General features: G+C 33.1%; 1 protein-coding gene across 1 annotated transcript; it reads right to left on the minus strand.

Moving 5' to 3' along the window:
• Positions 1–6254: 6254 nt before the first annotated feature.
• On the minus strand, positions 6255–7028 carry LOC149565494 (F-box/kelch-repeat protein At1g80440-like). The gene is made up of 2 exons (XM_089816332.1): positions 6629–7028; positions 6255–6556 (listed from the first exon to the last, which is right to left on the minus strand). Exons 1-2 carry the CDS (start codon positions 7026–7028, stop codon positions 6255–6257), a joined length of 702 nt encoding a protein of 233 aa, XP_089672458.1.
• Positions 7029–18096: the final 11068 nt, after the last annotated feature.

Below are 18096 nucleotides of genomic sequence, written 5' to 3' on the forward strand. Positions count from 1 at the left end.
ATGGCTACATATTTGTTATAGATTTTAGGAAATGTGATTTTGAAGACATGGATTGTGCTTCATCAAGTACAATTGCAGGTTTTTCTTGAAATGATAAATTGCCCATCATACATGGTAAGGTACGAAAAAAAATATTTGATGTTATATATCATATAAAATGTTAGATAGAGATAAGATATAGTGGTTTGGAACGTTGGACATACCATACATGACGGGTAATGCCAAAGAAACAAAAAACTTTAATGTTTTATACCTAAGTTACCAATTCGAATGCGGACTCAGAAACGGATGTGGGAATTGTGAATTTTTTTTTTTTTTTTAGGGATGCGGATGCATATGGATGCCTCTGTGTGTGTGTGTGTGTGTGTGTGTGTGTGTGTGTGTGTGTGTGTGTGTGTGTGTGTGTGTGTGGTATTGCTAGACATTCATTATATAATTTTCTATTTGTTGTCCCTCACAAAATAACCAACATTTCTCATATAGGGCAATATATAAATGTCTATCTGCTAGGATTTCATTGAGTGCTAACTGTTGTTACAAAATGTCTATCACTTGGCCATACCAATCTAGGCAATGTTGAGAGTTTTGTGAGAACCATCAAGGTTGGAGTAGTACTTTACACATTCAAAGGCTCTATATACATAGCTGCGAGAGGGTATTACTGCCACAGAAGTAGCTGTCTATGTTAGGGACTGCTACAACAGTTCCATATAAGTCTAAAATACTCCATTAAGGGTGTCGTACAAGATGATTGAGGCCCGTACTAGGCCTGTAGCTGTGTTATGGGCAATGACTAAGATCATGATAGAGTTATGGGTAGTGATTTGGTCAGTAAATAGAAGTTAGCACTCAATAAATGCACCTTGCCAGCATCCAACACGCTTCCAAATGCATCTCGCATCCACTTTTGCATCCGGGGCTACAGGGCATGAATCGGTATCTGAGTTTTGTACCATATAGTAAGTAAGGTTTATCAAATTCCTGTCATTTAGGCATAAATAATATGTAAAGTTATAAGTTGTATGCAGTTTGTACATTCACATTAAGGCTTAATGCAACTGGTAGAAAAATGAGAATGTCTGTATTTATACCATGCATATCTATTTGTATTTAGAGGGGCTAATAGAGATTTTTCTTAAATCACTAGGCTTGACCCCACTACTAAAGATATTATACAGTGCCATTTTCTTTCTATTTTCATCTTAAATCAAGCTTACAAAATTACATCCACAAAGTCTACAACTGACTCAGGAAACACTAGTTGAGAGTATAATTGAAAACCCCTATCTGTGAAAGTTTTGATTCTATATGTAATTGGATGTAAATTACACGTTCATGCCCAACTAGATTTGCTTACCAATGGTGTCATTTAGAAATCTATACTTGAATCTTCATTTTAGGTTTATCTTTTGTAAAATTAGCTTGCAATTTCAAAAAAAAAATCAACTTATATTATGATTCGGAAGACAACTCATCTTAGTGATTAATTTTATCTCATCTTATGAAGTTCCTTGTGGGGATGTTGCTAACACGCATAATGTTGTGATTGTTATAGTAAAATTAATAATTGGTTAATGCAAAAATGTTGGCACACTAATTAACTAACAATTATGTATATATAGATATAGAAAGCCTAGTTTGAAATGGAGCCAACAAATGCACTTTTAGTAATGGAGCTGCCATTTTTTTTAATTTTTAATGTAAAAAAAAATCAGACATTCAAATTTCATAATATTAAATAAGAATATTTCAGATTTTCAGAGTTCATAATATATGACTGTTTCAAAATTTGATTATGTAAAAATATTTGGTAGTCAATACTTCTTCAAAGCATACTGAATGATCTATCAATTTTTGTGACTTATTTGAGAAAGAGATTTTAAACCAGAGCTCATAATGTATAACTATTTTAGAATCTAATTATATAAAAAAAATGTTAAAAAGCATTTTTATTATCGACACTTTAAATCATATTCAATGATTCATCAAGTTTTTTGTACTTTTTTCAGAAAGATAATGTAAACTTACATTCTGAAATTGAAACTTTTATTCAGTCAAAACAATATCACTTATACTTTATTAGCGATTGTGCTCTGGACAACATCAACTTTGGGCTCATATTATCACTCATAAATATTTTCATGGTGCTGATCCTTGCTCTGTTTCTACACTTCCTCTTGAAGGTCGTGGCTCAATGGTTTGGCATACTTTGAAGACAGGTGCGATGTTGGTGAAGAGGGGTCTATTTTGGATATGTAAAGGAGATTCTCAGGCTTTTTGTTTTGGTCTGATGCTTGGGATGGATTCCCTTCCATTTTATTCATGTACCCTCATCTTCAGTCTCTTTGTGACTCTTTTTTTGCCGCTGGATGGGATAAAGTGGCTCATTACAAGACTCCTTATCAATTGGGACCTGTTGTTGGTTACAGATGGAAGCATTCTTCTGATTGGCCTCTTGGAGGTACAGACAGGGATCGTCAGGAGCTTTCTCAAATTTTGGTCTCTAGAGAGTGTTCCTCTTTGCTTGGTCCAGATGTTTTGGCTTGGGACGATACCTTGTCTGGTAAATATCATGTCTCTGTTGGGTATCAGGAGATAACTAGACAATTATTTGGGGATGTTGAGGTCCCTGGTAGAAGCAAGTTTGGAATAAATTTTCTTGGTCCAAGTGCAATTTTTTCATGTGGCTAGTGGCTCGCAACCGTTGCCTTACCTGGGATAATCTTTGTAAACGGGGATTTCAGGGCCCCTCTTATTGTGTTTTGTGTGGTAATGGAGAGGAGTATGTCTCCCATCTATTTTTCCATTTCTCCTATTCTACTCAGATATGGAACCTGTGGTGGAGCGCTTGGGGTTGCTCTTGTAGGCATGCTTCCTCTTTGCCTGAGTTCTAGTCCCGCTTGGGCAGTGCTCCCTCCAAGTCTTCTTCTCTCCATGTTGCTGGGACTGTTGGCCCATCTTTCATGCTTTGGCATATCTGGTTGGAGAGGAATCGTCACATATTCCAAGATGCTCGGCTTGGTTTTTTGCATCTTTGGTGGAAGATATCACATTCTCTTCAGGAAACTATTCATGTGAAGTGTGAGCTTGATGGGGGTATGGATCCGGTTGATCTTGCTATCTGTAATTGCCTCAATTTTCATCTTCAGGATGGGGCTGCAGCTCAAAGATTTCCTTCTGTGTCCAGGCAACTTCACCATCAGAGGAAGGGTCGGGTTAACCAAGATGGGCATTACACTCCTCCTCCCTGTGAAGTTCTGAAAATTAACACTGATGGTTCTTCTCGTGGGAATCCTGGCCCTGCTAGTATTGGGGGAGTGGCTCATTGTAGTTCTGGGAATGTTAAATTTTTCTTCTTAGTTCATAAGGGTGATTACACTAACAATCTCATGGAAGCTCAGGCTATTTTATATGCTGTGGAACAGTGTTGCTTGCGGGGATGGAATAAGATTATCTGTGAGTCTGATTCCCAGGTGGTGGTGAACTTGCTTTCTTCGTAGGAGCTTGAGGATGTTAGTTGGCAGCTGACCACTGTTGTTAAGTAGATTATTCTCTTCTCTACCTCTTTTCAGTTCATTAGGTTCACGTATATTCCTCGTGAATGGAACAGAGCTGCTGATTGTTTAGCCAAATGGGCTTCTAGTCATGATCTGGGTTGGAATATTAGGGATAGGAGGCAACTATCCTTTGAGATGGTGCAAGAATTTGATGATCTTGTTGCTCAGGATCGAACTCCTTGTTGAGCTCTCCTTGTTGTATTCCTTTCTATCTTAATAAATTTTTACCCCTCTTTTCTCAAATTACAACCAGTGCCAAAGAATAATGGAGAGTGAAAGAATGCAATGAGATTTAAATTTAATTGCTTACTAATTTTTTTAGCTATAATTAATCCAAAATAATTTCAGAACTAAAGGAAAACTCATATAATTATTTTACATGGCAGAAAAATGTTTGGCTTCTGTAAATAGTGGGCTGGAACAATTTTCTCACTAGTTCAACATTAACACACTATTAGTAAAAATAATATAGCTAATAGAGATGGCCAAATAAGTAAAATAAATATTTGAAAAAAAAATAGAAATAAAATATTTCATTCACAAATGTAACTACATAGTGATAGAAGTTTTACTACGTCTTGATTAGAAAAGTAAAAGCATCAACACGCTCAACAATTTCACAAGCAAATATAACTATTTCTTATATTATAGGAACTCGAGAGTTTGACTAAGATGAGGCCTAAAAAGAAGTGTTCCATGCTGGATTCACCTTTTAACATATGGATTTTTTTCAATATTTATAGTTTAATGTTTCCTCCACAAGTTAAGCTCAAAACAATCAAACACCCATATGCTTAAAGTTTACAAAGATAGAGGATATTACTTTTATTTTTTGAGGTGGAATCCTTTTATTTTTTGTTGCAAATCAGTTTAGAAAATACTATGAGTCCCAGGTGTCTGGTTTTGCAGAAAATTAGAACCATCGGTTGCCCTGACATTCCTCTGAAACACTGATGAAACACTGAATCTTATAAAAGGGCATCCTGAATCTGAAACACTGATGAAAATTTATAACACAAGTCAGCGTGTGTAAGATGCACGAAGTCAGTAATCCAAAACAGTAGGCTTTTAAATTTACAGTGGAAGTTCATCAGAAACTAAACATCATCAGAAAATACCTGGTTGTAAGTTACTGAATAAATGGTTTTAAGCATAGTTTCATGACTGATAGTGGCAAGGCCAATTTTACTTCGATACATTTTGGTTTAGAAATCATCTGCAAAATTCTGAGCTTATTTTAACAACAGAAAAGAATGGTCATTCGTAGATCAGTTTAGGACTTGTAATCCTCTGAATATTGAAAGCACATTTTCAATGGTAGGCTTCTATTTTGAGTTGTACGTTGAACCCTGAATTTCTAAATAGTGCTTCAAGTCTGAAGATTGAAATATTTAAAACCATAAGCCAACTGTTTGACATATTTTTAAAGAAAGGAAGCAAAGGAAAAAAACTAAAAATAGCAAAACTTACTTTAACCGAAAATGTATAGTACAAAAATCTATTAATTTGGATCATATCCAGAAAAAACCCACCAAAAATTATATAAATTGCTGAGAATTTGGCTTTCATTTAGATGGGTTGGCCCATCATTATTGGAATTTTGAATTCAAAAGTAAAAAGATAGATCTAAATGGAAGACAGATGCCTCTATCTTGAACAATAGATGACATCTATCTTGAACTACAAATCTCAACAGTTCGTCTCGCAAATTAAAGCATTACAAATTACAGATCATAACTTAAAAAGATGTTGTACTGATTTCTTGTTATTGCAATTAAATATGACAAATACCAGACTTCCAACTCTAATGGGTACTTACCAAGGACAATAGCAATTGCTGTTGAAGAGTTCTATCGCCTCTGCCGCTATGCTTTGAAAGAAAAACGTAGGAATCAACCAAAGCTTAGGTAGAAGCTATGTGTAGAACACAAACACCTGAAACTCAAATCAGGAATTTGAAGAGGAAAATGGGCACACAAACCCTATTAGCAATGCAAATATTAGGCAGTGGTCCACGTTGATGCCTAGTTAGAGGGATGTACAGGTACGTGGAGGGATGTGCCAAAATACTACCTCACAAATAGTACAACTAATTAAAAATTAGAAATGAAAATAAAAATTTCATTTGAATAGAAAATCCCAAAGAGACCATAGAAAAATTTCATTTGAATAGAAATATGCTCTTTCATGTGGCATATTCATTGCAAGAAGAAATCAAAGTTCATTCTACTTTTAATTTTCAAATAGAACTCAGCTTTGATAAAACCATTCCAAAAACAATAGTAGAGGGGTTTTTCAGTTCATGAAGGTTTAAAACACTGAAATCAATTTCACTTAAAAGAGTTAGAGAGTGAGAGCTCCAATTGTAGGGATTAAATCTGGGAGTTCTGTTGCAGACAATGTACTGATCAGAGCCCACTTCTCTTCTTTTCCTCCTTCATCTGAAGGTTCAAATAAATAAAAGGCCTTAACATTTTGAAACTGACCTTCAATATCTGTTGCTTCCTCATGGATGCAAACCATTAATATCTGTTGATTCCACATTGTGCCACCTAAAAATCTGTAGACTTGGGGAGGAAGCGTTCCTGCAATGCGGAATTGGTTTTCCACATAATTCCATTCTATAATTTCCCAATCCCATTCGTGATAAATCCGTCCAAATGCGGCAAAAGAAGGTTGCATGCTGCCATTATAATATCAATCGCATATGGCACTCCATTGCCGTGTGTTGGGATCATAGGCTTGTATCTGCCCTTTCATGTGGCTCAACACATATAACTTGTCATCGGTAAATACACTGTCGCACTTACATTCGCTCCAAATCATTGGGGGAAGATACTCCCACTTTTCTTCCTCAATGTCATAAACTGTCGCTGTGCACAATTCCTCATCGTCACTGTCATATCCACCAGCAATGTAAATCAATCCTTTTGCTGAGTCCACGGAACAACTGAAATCAACTCTACAATCTGGAAGGTCGGGGCCTCGCTTCCATTTCCCTGAGACAAGAGAAACAATGTTATGATAAATACAAGTAAAAAGGGATACAAATGTTTAACAGGGGTACATACCAGAGGAAAAGTTGTAGATGACTAGTGCTTTATGAATTGTGAATTCTGGCATGCTGCTGAAAAGACCCGTGACGATCAATTTGTGGTTAAAGGGAATATAGAAAGAGCAAGCTGAAAAATGTGGAAATTGAGGGGGAAATGGCGGTAGGGTTTCAAATGAATTTTGCAAAGGATCATAAAATTTTATTCTGTAGCCTTTATCATTTGTTATATCATCCCAACAAGGTAATATGATCAACTCCCCAAATCTCTTTCTATCTTGATAAAACGGCGGACTACATACAATATTTTTCCACCATTTACAAACAAGGGCCATCGTGGGGTGTGAGGTTAATGGCACCCTCAACAAACACAGTCTGCCAACGTCATCCGAAAGACCTCGAAATATCTCCATTGTCATTCTCTCTCTCAAATATTTTACCACTTTGAATGATATGAGTGAATAGATTTGACTATATTTATTCTCTTAATTGAATGGAATTTGGTTTTTTCTAAATATAGAACTTCTGTCTTATTCTATATTTAGTTATTAATTTAATTTAATTAAAATTAAATTAATAACTAAATATAGAATAAGACAGAAGTTCTATATTTAGAAAAAACCAAATTCCATTCAATTAAGAGAATAAATATAGGGAAATCTTAATAAATTTAATTTAATATTTGCTTGGTACTACTGTGTAGTAGAATGTTCACCTATTTAATAATTCAGTTGTTCTTATCTTTTGAATACTAAAAAAATATCAAAGTTAAATTAATAACTACGAAAAAATAATGAATAGCTTTTCTTAGTTAAAATATTAATTAAAAAAGACTAATAATAAAATCTTATTAATTATAATAATAATATTGACAAGAATTTGAATATATATATATATAATAAGACAAAAGTTCTATATTTATAAAAAAACCAAATTCCATTCAATTAAGAGAATAAAAAAAGTTAAATCTATTCAATTGAAACCTTAAAGAAGTAGACTTTTTCCCTTCAAGCTCTCTCATCCTGATATGGATAGAGTGTGATCCGAAACGTGGATGCAAAAATTGTAACACAATCTACCCAGACATCACAGCTAAGAATAAAAATATATTAATATATTTAATAAGATGTCAAAAGTGTGAAAATTTTAATTTTAAAGTATTTATGAATTTATTGGTCATATTTAGTGTAATTTAATATTTGCTTGGTACTATTATGTAGTAAAATGTTCACCTGATCTAATAATTCAATTGTTCTTATCTTTTGAATACTGAAATAGTTCAAAATTTCTCACATGCACACCTAGTTTACACATTTACAAACTTTTATTTTATATATATTGTCTACTAAAAAATTAGATTGTATAAGTTAACACTAAAATTACTTGTTTGCCAATGTTGTCATCAAGGTGTGTAATTATAAAGTTGGACATTAAAAGACTTTATTCCCCTTCTCTTGCCACTTAGATTTCTCATTAGTCACTCCATCTAAATTTAAAGCAAGCAAAGTGTGGAGATTCATCACCAAACTTGTTAGAAGATGCTCTATCAAAAAGTCATATTGTCATTTACATGATACTTTGTCTTTTGCATAATTAACAAAATTAACTTCTTTTTCATTTTTGGGTAAACACAATTTAAAAAATAAATGTATATTAGATGGATATAATTCTAATGTTTGACAATCATTTAAAATATATAGGAAAATGTTATCCATTCAATTGTTTTACTCTTTAAACAAACCCATTAAAATTATGATAAAAGAACTATTCCAAAAAAATTGAGAAACGTCCTAAACATATCTTCCTCTATCCATTACAATATGCAATTTTCATTATGTTATTAGTATTTGATCTAATTTATTTATAATTTTATTTTAACAAACAATGTTTATTCAAATTCAAATTAGTCAATAGGCCCTTAGTCTATTGAGTGGCTCACAAAGAACCCACCATAAGGGATGATTGACCACATGAATGCATACCCCTTAGTCCTTGGTCCTAAGCCTTTGTGCCTTACAGGTCACAACCCTCCATAAAAAAATAAAATTCAAACTTACTTTATACAATTTTATTCAATGATTTGAAACTTATTCAAATTTACTTTATAAATGTATACACATAAATAAATATTTTTATTTATATAGATTAAAAACAAGTAATAGATTTAACTCTATTTCTTTTCTTAATTGACTTTTAATTTCTTTTCTAAATATAAAAAAAAATTCAATTCATTTTTTATTTAGTTAGTTACATTCATGAATTTTTTTTTTTTTTTTTATAAATAGTTGTTTAATTATATAAATATGAATATTTACATAAATTAAAAATGAATAATATAAGTAATAGATTTAATTCTACTTCTTTTCTTAATTGAATTTTAATTTATATTTAGAACATTTGTCATTCTTTTTCTTGTCTTTTACATTCATGAATTTTTTTCTTCTTTATTATTATAATTAATATAATGTTTTTTAGTTCTATTAATTCATATTTTAATAAAAACTATTCACAATTTGTAGTTATTTTTATTGTAATTTATTTTTTAATATTCTATAATTTAAATTATTTTATACTTAGTTGTATTTAGATTTTTTTTAATATTGTGATTTATTAATTTTATTAATGATTAATAATTTTATTTTCTCAAAGTTTAATTTTAACAAATAATTTCATTTTTTATGAATAAATATTAATAGAGAAATATATGTATATTTTAGGTATAGGAGGTCAAGCCACATATATAATTACATTAGAGTGGAACTTAAGACCTTCTATATGGAGGTCACCCCTTTTCACTACTAGACCACAAGTAAGCTCTCTTAATAAAAATAAAAATTAATATCTATAAAAAAAAGTTTAAAATTAATTTTGAATCATGTGCCAATAGTCACTAGTGGAGAAAACTACAATCAAATGTATGCATGGCTACACTATGCTTCATTATGTTTATCTTTAATACAACTTTTTAATTCTCATTTCTAAACTTTTTTTTCTTTTTTTTTTCGCTCGGTAAATGGCCGAAGCCATGATTAATTTTATTATATTGAAAACAAAATTTACATATAGTTCCCCTGTTCTGACGAGCACAGATAGGAAAGAGCGTGGAAAGAAAATCTCCTGTCTTGCCCAGGACCTTAGTCCTATATTATACATTCATAAAAGGGGCATACCCCAGTAATTACATTAGTCTGGAGTTTACAACAGTTTAATTGTCTATCTGATGAGGTTCCAAATTGGCGAAAAGATAATCTGCAGCTAATCTAAATTCACCACCATCAACATATGTTAAGAGTTAAGGATAAACCAGAAAAAAGGGAACCAAGGGGAGTCATGTCAACATAATAAATGAAATCATTATGAAAATAATAAGATGGATTTAAACCTGTTATAATTATTAATTGATCTACCATTAGTTCAATTATATTGATTTACATGTAACTCAACTATATTCAAATTTCTAAAGTTTTGATTATAGAGCATATGGTGACCGAAGTTCTTATATCTAAACATTATTAATTTTCATTCGCAATATAAGGGATGGTTTAAACAAAGATAAGATGCCAAAGTTAGAACAATTATCTATAACCCAGGGGGAGCAAACCGATAGCTAGTCACAAGCGTCTATGGAGAAGTGTTGATTCTCTCATTATCAATACTAATAAACATTAAGTTTTTAATACAGATTAGCATAAAGCCCTAAATAATTGGTGAGTCTATACCAAAATTAATACTATAACTTGATTAGAAGTGCCAAAATATAGGAACCAAAACCATTACCAGAAAAGGGGCTAAGCAATAACTAAACACTATTTCTCATTCATATATATAAGAGTTTATAGTAACATCTGTATCCAGTTGAAAATGACACTATATTAACAGAAGTCTAATTGATTGTGATGTCCTAATTATAGTTTGAACGAGTTATATACAAAGGCATTATTGCTAAAAATAGAGCTTTACATACCAAAATTTTGGGTCAAGTTCTAATACAAAATGACCCATTAACTATTTTAGTCATTCTTTTTTGAAAACCATTATGATTTTCGAAGTTTCGTGCATAGTGGTTGCCTTGGATCTTGGGGGGAATTCGTATGTTGACCTATCCCTGCTAGTTTTGTCATAGTTTCGAAGACAAAATTCCACATCCTCCATGTTGTTGAAGTCCACGTTTGGGTGTATATAGGCATCAAACACCCTCAGATAATCGGTTAACCAAACCCTTCCTGGGTCTTCGATGATTCCCCTCCATCTCTGCAGAAAATTGATGCTCAACTCCATTCGCGACCACTCGTTAAAAAATTGGATATTATCCCTAATTACCATGCAAGGGTGTCTCAGGCTCCTTCCCATTTTTGGGCTATTAACTTCAAATTCCATGTATGCCTCTGGGAGAGGAATGTGAAGCTAAGCATCAATGTTTGTGACTGCTAGCTCCAACCCCACTAACCAGCAAGGGTCAAAAATATTGTAGGTAATCTGAATAATGTCCCATTTTCTAATTCTTTCTCGAACCAAGCATCCTACCCAAAGCCCTACTACATCACTATTAGTCCTCCACGAATAATCATATTTGAAAACTCCTTCTCCTAAAACCTGACTAACAGCTGTATGACTCATGTCATCTATTGGCCTCAAAATTCTATTCCATCGCTCCTATGTAATTGGCCCACAGAAGGCCATGGTGCAATTTTTGTATGCATGAAATAGATAAATGTTAGAATCCATAGTGCCCAGACTTTATCCTGCTTATTTTATTGTTAAAACCTAATGTGGGCTGAAGAATGCTACAAAATAGCCCCAGAATTACTGATAAATAGGTGAGGTCAAAAATTTGAGATGCCTAATAATGAGGAAGGCATGCAAATGATTCATGTTGCTCCTCACAAAATCATCATATTGAAAGGACATGCTAAGTTAAGTGGAAGATTGCTCGCAAGATGATACTCTGGCCAAAACGTGTGAGATCACTATAATGCGTTGGAGTTAGAAAGAATAATGATTATTTTGGCCTTTACCGAGGGTTAATATTAATGATTATATGTTAAGGTATTAAAACCATCAGTGCCAAGATTGGCTAATGTATCGGCCTCCTTGATGCCTTCTCTGAAAATGTGTTTAAAACTCTTTTCTTCAAATGTCAATAGGGATTTAATAATGGCTTCTAATTTGGAATTTAATACCTAGTTTGGGGTAACTCCTTTCCAAAGAGCGTTGCTAATAATTTGTGAGTCCCCTTCTATAATAAGTTTTTTAATATTAAGTTTAATACATAGGTTTATACCTTCTTCTACTGCTTCAAGTTCAACCATATTATTAGATGCCATGTCTATTGACTTTGATCTTTTAATGATCCATTCACCTAAATCATCCCTTATGATACATCCAATTCCTGCTTTACCGAGATTTCTTCTAGAAGCCCCATCAAAATTCAGTTTCTTCCAACCAGGTGGGGGAGGCTCCCATTTGCAAGATAGTCTAGCAAGGTCATTCTTACTCTTATAGTAAGGGCGGCAAGGGGGGGGGGGGGGGGGGGTTGGATTAATAATGGCCACCATTTTTTAATTTTAGCATCCCAATCAAAGAAGGATCCCTCTTCTCTAGGTCTCTTTCTGAGATCACTATTCATTACTTCCGAGATTGCTACTTCTATTTTCAAAAATAGGGCTTGTTCTGACAAGTATTGGTCTAAGAAGATTTGGTGATTACGTTCTTTCCAAATTTCCCAAAGAGCTATATTCGGGGATATGTTCCAAAGTTTGCCATAGATTTTCTTTGGATTCTCTTTGGGCCAACCCAATAAATGATCTTCCCAATTACCTACTAATGGGGAAGACCAATTCAATTTACTTTGAAGCCATCTTCAACATTCGTAAGAAAATTTGCATTAGACTAAGAGGTGTTCTGCATTTTCTTCTTCTTTATAGAGGGAACACCTAGATGGCCCTTCAAATCCCATTTCTCGAATCCTATCTTCTATTAAAATTTTCTTGTGCATGGCAATCTAGAGGAACATTCCTGCTTTAGGAAGACCTGTTGGATCCCAACATAGGTTCAAAGGTAGGGAGCTAACTTCCCATTGCTGTGAGTTTGTGATCATCCTATATCCTTCTCTAACTTTATAAATTCCATCCTTTGATGCTGCCCAGATTAGCTTATCCTCCCTGCCTTTAATTGTAATAGTCTAGGATTTTAATAATGATTCCATTTTATCCTTTTCCTCTTGATTGATATCACATTTAGCGAGTGATTTCCATGACCATACCTTACCTATATCTGATACAGTTTCCTCTAAATAATCTTTTACTTTTGTACCCCATAATGTTTTAAGATGTGATATTGTGTTAGGAGAGAAATTTGAATTGATCAAAGGAGGATTCCCATTCTAGGAGTCTTCCCAAAATAATGCTTCATCTCCAATCCTTATATCCCATGCGAAGTATTTGGAAATCAAGCTTTGATTATTCAAAAGAAAGTTCCAGCCTGCTGATCCTTTTGGGGGAGAATTAATTCTGAATAATGAAGTTTTATCTAGTGGATTTAGATATTTATTGTAAAATATTTTAGCCCATTCCCTCTCTTTCTTGATAAAGTCTCCAAACTCATTTGGCTCGTAAAGCTTCATTCTACCATTCCAGATTCTTAATACCTAATCCATCATATTCTTTAGGTTTGCAGATTTGTTCCAGCTAATTAGTGTAGTTTTTTTCTTATCCTCCAATCCTTTCTAGAAGAAATTGTGAAGTTTTCTTTCCAATTTAGAATTAATGTGTTTGGGTAGGTGAGAATAGGACATTTGTTATGACGGGATAGCTGTCAGGACTACTTTTATCTTTGTAGCTCTCCCTGCCTTTGTTAACCATCTTCCTTTCCATGATTTAGTTTGAGAATCAATTTTCTGAGTATATGCTCTGATCCAGGATTAGTTTTCTTATTATTATCAAGGTGAATCCCTAAATATATGAATGGAAACTTGCCTTTTCTAAATCCTAATTTTTGACAAATTTTGTCTTCAACTTCAATATCAATATTTAGAAAGAAAATTTTTGATTTCTCAACGTTGATTATTTGCCTAGATGCCTTTGTATATGTGTTTAAAATATATTGCATATGGTCAACCTCTTCCAACGTACTCATTCCAGCTAGAATTGTATCATCAAAAAATTGTTGATGGGTGGTATTTTCAACTCCATTTGTGACTTTCATCCCAATGATTTTGTTCTCTTCTTGCATTGCTTTAATTGCCCTCCCGAATGCTTCTGCCATAATAATAAACAGGAAAGGGGATAGGGTCTCCTTTTCTAATACCCCTTGAGATACTAAAGAAGCCTTTCAGGGTACCGTTGATAAGGATCAAGATTTTGGGAGTTGAAATACATTGGAAAATAATGTTAATCCATAATTTGGAGAAGCCAAATGCCTCTAAGGTTTTACAAAGAAATTTCCAATCTACCTTGTCATATGCCTTTTGTATATCAATTTTTAGTAACATACTAGCTTCTTTATTTTTTAATGTTGAATGGATAGTTTCTTGTATAATTGAGATGCCATCTAGAATAGATCTACTGTGGATGAATCTTATTTGTTCTTCTGAGATGAGTTTAGGCAAAAAAAAATTGAGTCTATTGGCTAGAATTTTCAAGAATACTTTATATATAGTATTACATAATGTGATAGGCCTAAAATCTCTAGGAGCTATGCTTTCATGCTTTTTAGGGATAAGGGTTAAGAATGTATGATTAATTTCAGTCAATATGGATCCACTATTATGAGTTTCTTCTAATGCTTTCCACAAGTCCACAACTATTATATCCCAACATTTTTGAAAGAATGCTTGAAAGCCATCTGGACCCAGGGATTTATCTGGATTCATACTAAAGAGTGCAGTTTTAACCTTGGTAAGAGTAAAAGGTTTGCTAAGGAATCTATTATCCTCCTTACTGATCAACTTGGGAATGTGTTTCAACATTTCATCTTGGGCAAGTTTATTTGATGAGCCAAAGTTATTAAACGTGTCATAAAAGTGTTCTATAAAAGTTTTAGCAATTTTGACTGGGTTTTCTGTTTACTCCCCCTTTGGGTTTCTGATTTTGGTAATATTAATATAATTTCTATTGTGAATGGTACTATTATCAAAAATATTTGTGTTGTGATCTCCTTCTAGGAGCCATTTTTCTCTAGATTTCTGCCTCTAGAACATTTCTTCTTTTGCTAGAATCTCTTCATATTTCAAGAGATATTCTTTCTCTAGTTGATAAGATTCATTATTCATTCCTTTCATTATAATCTCCTTGTTTAATTTACTCATTTTATTTTCAATGTCTAACTTTTCTTTAAAAATGTTTTAAAAATGTATCTTGTTCTAGTTTAAAATCTTGTTTTTTAAGTTTTTAAGTTTGGAGACTAGGCAGAACATTTTTTATCCTTCAAACTGATCCTCCTTCCACCAATTGTTAATCTAATCCATAAAACCTTTATCCATAAACCACATTTTCTCACATTTGAAAGGATTTCTAATAGGTTTACTCTGTTCTTTGATCTCCATTTTCATTAGGAAATGGTCAGATCCCGCCATAGGTAATATTTATGCAATGATTAGATTATCCATACTTAATTCACCTTTTAGAAGAAATCTGTCTAGCCTTTCAACAATGTAGTAGAATCCCTTCCTTTAATTATTCCAGGTGTAGATTCCATTCTTGGTTTTGATATCTAAGAGAGAGTCCCTTTGAATCCAATTTTTAAAACCTTCTGTAGCTCTATTACTTTGACTATTCCCACCTTGTTTTTCCTCCGTGCTTGAGACTGCATTGAAGTCTCCACCTAAAATGACTATTTCCTAAGGCATTGAATTAATAAGTGAACTAATCTCATTCCATACTTCCATCTTGTCATCTGTAGTTGTCGTTCCATACACATTAATTATTACTATTTGCAAGTTTGATTTTGTGTTGACGACTCTTATTCCCATCCAATTAACTTGAGAGGAGATCATTTCAATATTGATTTGCTAGGGGTTCCAAATTATTCCTAATCCTCTTGAAGTTCCCTAAGACTGCTGAAATTCTGATTTCCATTTTCCCAATTTTTGATTTAACTTTAATCCTTCCTCTTGGCTAAGTTTAGTTTCTTGTAATAATAAAATATCTATGTCAAATTGGGTGAGGTTATGCTTTAGAAAGTGTTTTTTGCTAGGGGCATTAAGACCCCTAGCATTCCAGGTTGTTATCTTCATTACTCCTTGGGAAGGAACTTCCCCTTCCCATTGTTCAATATATCAAAGATTTTTGCCTTGTCCTTAACCTGCCCTATTACCTCTCCAAATTCTTTAAGTGATTTCCTTCCATGTTTCTATTTAGATTTTCCAAAAATTGGAGTTTTCAATCCTTCCTGATTCATGGCAATGCCTATATTATCAAGGTTTTGCTCTTCTAATACCTTTTTTTCTTTAGAGGAGATCTCCCCCTCCTGAAGTTCCTCTAAGATTATTTCTTTGATTAAAAAATTGCTTATTTGCTAATTTTCATCTACTACTATCTGGGTGTGCTTTATTACATTATTCTCTTTATGACATTCTTTATTTGTTTGGCTATTTAGTTCTTCATCATCCCAAATGGAATCTATATCTACAGAATATGGAGTTACTCTTAATACTGATCCATTATCCTCTTTATCTGATGCAAACATATCTTTCCCATTACTGGGAGTTTGCCAAAACTTGTAATTTTTCTTCTTTCCTTTCTTTCTGATAGTTATATTGCTCCACTTGGCTGAGTCTGCTGGTGGAAGGATGATTCCTTGTTCAGTATCGTCATATTGATTTTCCATATTTTGAATTGTTTCTAGAGCTTGCTCTACTCTATTTTCTGACCTTTTTTCCTTTGATCTAAGTTTAATTGATCCAAAGTGTATCAATTCTCCTTCCGTCTTCTTGTCCTTAAACTAATTTGCACTCATTTCTGGTATGTTTCCCAATTCCATAACTTGAACCACTTTCTGATTATGCTCCTTATGCATCTCTTCTCCTAATAGACTCTGATCTATCAAATCATTTTTAATCAATAGGGTTTCATGGTGAAGTTGGTTTAATCTAACAATATTCAATTCCATTTCTTCAATTGCCTCTTTTTCTTTATGACAGTCCTTGCATTTCTTGAATTTATTCAGTGAATGCTGGTAACTAATCTTCTCTTCCCCTTCTTTTTCCTTTTTTTAATCCACATCTTCTTTACTAGTTCTTGGTGCAGTTCTACTTTTTGAGGATCTTTTTTCATATATTTTTGTTTCTTGAAGGAGTGGATTCTTTGTGGCAGCCATTTCCGCTCTCCCTAATGTCTTGCCTATGCTTCTTTTAGTTTTTATTTGATTTTTTATATTATTGATAATTTGAAATTTAGCAAAGTTAGCATCTAATGTTTTATGAATTTCTCTTGAGTATTCTTCAAATGTTAACTTGTATATAGATCTATTTGTAATGATCTTCCTATTTATAGGTTGATTTTGATATGATTTAACCAAAACCTTAATCCTATTGGCTTTATTTAGGTTGTCTTCAAAACCTATTACATTTCCCAGAGAATTGCCAATTTTTTTAATGGTGGATTCTTCCATTAATTCTAATGGGATTTCTTTACATTCCATCCTTTTGATCATTACCATATTTTCAATATTAGTTTTGTTGAAGTTAGGTTGCCATTTTAAAAATTTAATGTAATGTGCTTTATAATATAATGGCTCTAAATTAAAAATTTCCTCCTTCTCTTGATTATTTCTACATAAAATGAACCAAAAAATTTCTAAAAACAAGTTAAGGGTACTTACCTTTTCACCCCAAATTGTGGAAATGATGCTTACCAGCTTGGATCTCCTCCTTGGCGAACCATTCCAATACATATAGATGCCCTTATCCTCACAATCCTTCCATCTTCTTTCATTATAAGAGTTGCTTATAATTATTTCTTCACTTGATGAATACTGACTAGTAAGGCTTTGTTTAGAGCCAGTTGTGGTTCTTTCCTTATGTGCTAGTTGTTCTATCTTTTGATGTGGTGGTATGTAAATCGATAATCCTCTCTTAGTGTGATTAATTTGCTAGTTACTCTCATGGATTTGCTTAGGTGGAACCCTGGGGTTTATGGAATATTTTTGCGGTTGCTTACGAAGAGGGATCACATTCACTTCTGAAATCCATCGAGGCTTTTTAAGGTACTCCTTCTGATTGAAGTTTTCCTTCAGTTTGGAGCTAGGGTTAGGCTCAAAATTTGTCGCAAATTTAGTTTGATAGGCAAATAAATTTTGTTTTGAAATATTTTCTTTTGTGGCATTTGATTTTTGCCAAGTTTGGGGCCATTTTTTGTGAGGATAATTGCCATGAATTTTCAAGATTTACCTAGTGTGTTGTCAAACATATGAATCAAACCTGTGATTGTTCACTTTACCAGTATCTCCTTGCCCTGAATTTTCCTATCTAAGGGCTTCAAATTTATTTTT

The sequence above is a fragment of the Cupressus sempervirens genome, chromosome 3 (genome assembly GCF_028749045.1).
Source record: "Cupressus sempervirens isolate cs-2001-9-10 chromosome 3, ASM2874904v1, whole genome shotgun sequence".
In the NCBI taxonomy this organism is placed as follows: domain Eukaryota; kingdom Viridiplantae; phylum Streptophyta; class Pinopsida; order Cupressales; family Cupressaceae; genus Cupressus; species Cupressus sempervirens.